Consider the following 1831-nt stretch of genomic DNA (forward strand, 5'->3'; position numbering starts at 1 on the left):
CACTTTGGTAAGTAAGCAAGCCCAGTGAGAAAGAGCTTTGAGCTGAACTGGTAGTACGTTTGTTGATTATTGTATAGGGCTTCTTCAGTGTTGCCTCACACCTTATCTGACGTAAGGATGAATAATTCCCCCTACGATGAAATCCTGTCTATAAAATGTTGCTACAGATGAGATATTGATAGGTGCAGTGTGTCAACAGTGCGTTGGGAAGCGATGAAGAAAGATTAAAAGAAAGGCGGACTCAAATGTTGGATTACTAATCTACAAGCAACTCTTTCTGAACTTTTTCCATTACTCATCATTTTTGGATACATTTAAATCCCAAGTAAAGAATATTTTGTTCCTGCAGCTTTATTTATGAACGATTAAGGTAAATTAAATCGTACCTGTGACTTAAACAAGATGTTGTTCTTTCAGGTTGATGGAAAACTACACCGACAACAGCCTTACACTCCAGCTGGAGGGTCTAAATGTTTCTAAAGAGTATTTGTACCCTGTCTTTCTGTTTATCTTTTTCTCTTACCTATTTATAATTGTCACAAATGTGAGCATTGCAGTTCTGATTTTCCTTGACAAAAACCTTCACCAGCCCATGTATCTACTTTTTTGCAACCTGCCATTTAATGATATTCTTGGAAACTCTATCTTGGTGCCCCGTTTGCTTATAGACATGTTGAGGCCTCCCTCTGAACGCCTTATTGGTTATCATGAGTGTGTGATCCAAGCTTTTACCTCACATATGTTTGGTACCACCTCTCACACAGTGCTGATGATTATGGCTGTTGATAGATATGTGGCTATCTGTAATCCTCTGCGCTATGCTGCCTATAATGACAAACAAGATGGTGATCAAGCTGACAGTTTCTGCCTGGGGAGTAGCCTTGGTTTTGGTCGGGATTCTTCTCGGTCTGACACTACGCCTGAATCGATGCAGGACTGTGATTGAAAGCCCTTACTGTGACAATGCTGGTCTGTTTAAATTATCCTGTGAGAGTGTGTTTATTAATAATGTCTATGGCCTCACTTTCACTGTAGTCCTGTTCACAGCTTCAATCGGCACTATGGTTATCACCTATACTAAGATAACTGTAGTCTGTCTCACCAGTAAGAGCAAGTCTTTGAACAGTAAAGCTCTGAAGACCTGCAGCACTCACCTGGTTCTTTTTCTGATTATGATTTTTAGTGGAATGTCTGTTATTACTCTGCATCGCTTCCCTCAGTACACAAACTACAGAAAATTCACCAGCATTTTGTTTCATATTGTCCCTGGCAGCCTTAACCCCATCATTTATGGTGTGCAGTCAAAAGAGATACGAACGTTTTTGGCCAACTCCTTTAAGTCCAAGAAAGTTTGGCCATTATGTTAGAGAACATGTTCTACCATGTTTGTCCATTGACTATCATCTCTTTTTATAGTTAATAAATATGCAAAGTCCTTGTTAAATCTTTACGACAAACACCAGTAAATTCTAGAAAAAGGTTTTGACATGTACAGCATGAATTGTGGCAATTAAATGCAAACCCACCTATGTTCATCTGCTCCTAGTACCAGACTCCTGGGGCTAGGATGGGTTAAAGCAGAGAACACATGTCACTGTGTGTGCTGTGTGCTCTGCATGTGTGACCATTAAAGAGGGGTTCATCCCTCCCAATTCTTCTTCTTCTATTATATGGCAATAGTACATTCAAAAAATATTTTTGTGTAATATTCCTAAAGATTTCACTATTAGTTGCAAGTTCATATACTTTAAAAGAATGAGCAGATACATAAGATGGATACACATACAGTATTTTGAGTGTACAAGTGTATAACCAAGACATTACACTTTGT

General features: G+C 38.8%; 1 protein-coding gene across 1 annotated transcript; it reads left to right on the top strand.

The window, feature by feature from the left end:
• Window positions 1–418: 418 nt before the first annotated feature.
• LOC117549062 (olfactory receptor 146-like) lies at window positions 419–1367 on the top strand. The gene is given in 2 exon segments (XM_034220651.1): window positions 419–826; window positions 828–1367. Coding segments are annotated over 2 exon segments (945 nt in total). The 5' UTR covers window positions 419–421.
• The last annotated feature ends 464 nt before the right edge of the window (window positions 1368–1831 follow it).

Source organism: Gymnodraco acuticeps, unplaced genomic scaffold, assembly GCF_902827175.1.
Source record: "Gymnodraco acuticeps unplaced genomic scaffold, fGymAcu1.1, whole genome shotgun sequence".
NCBI lineage: Eukaryota > Metazoa > Chordata > Actinopteri > Perciformes > Bathydraconidae > Gymnodraco > Gymnodraco acuticeps.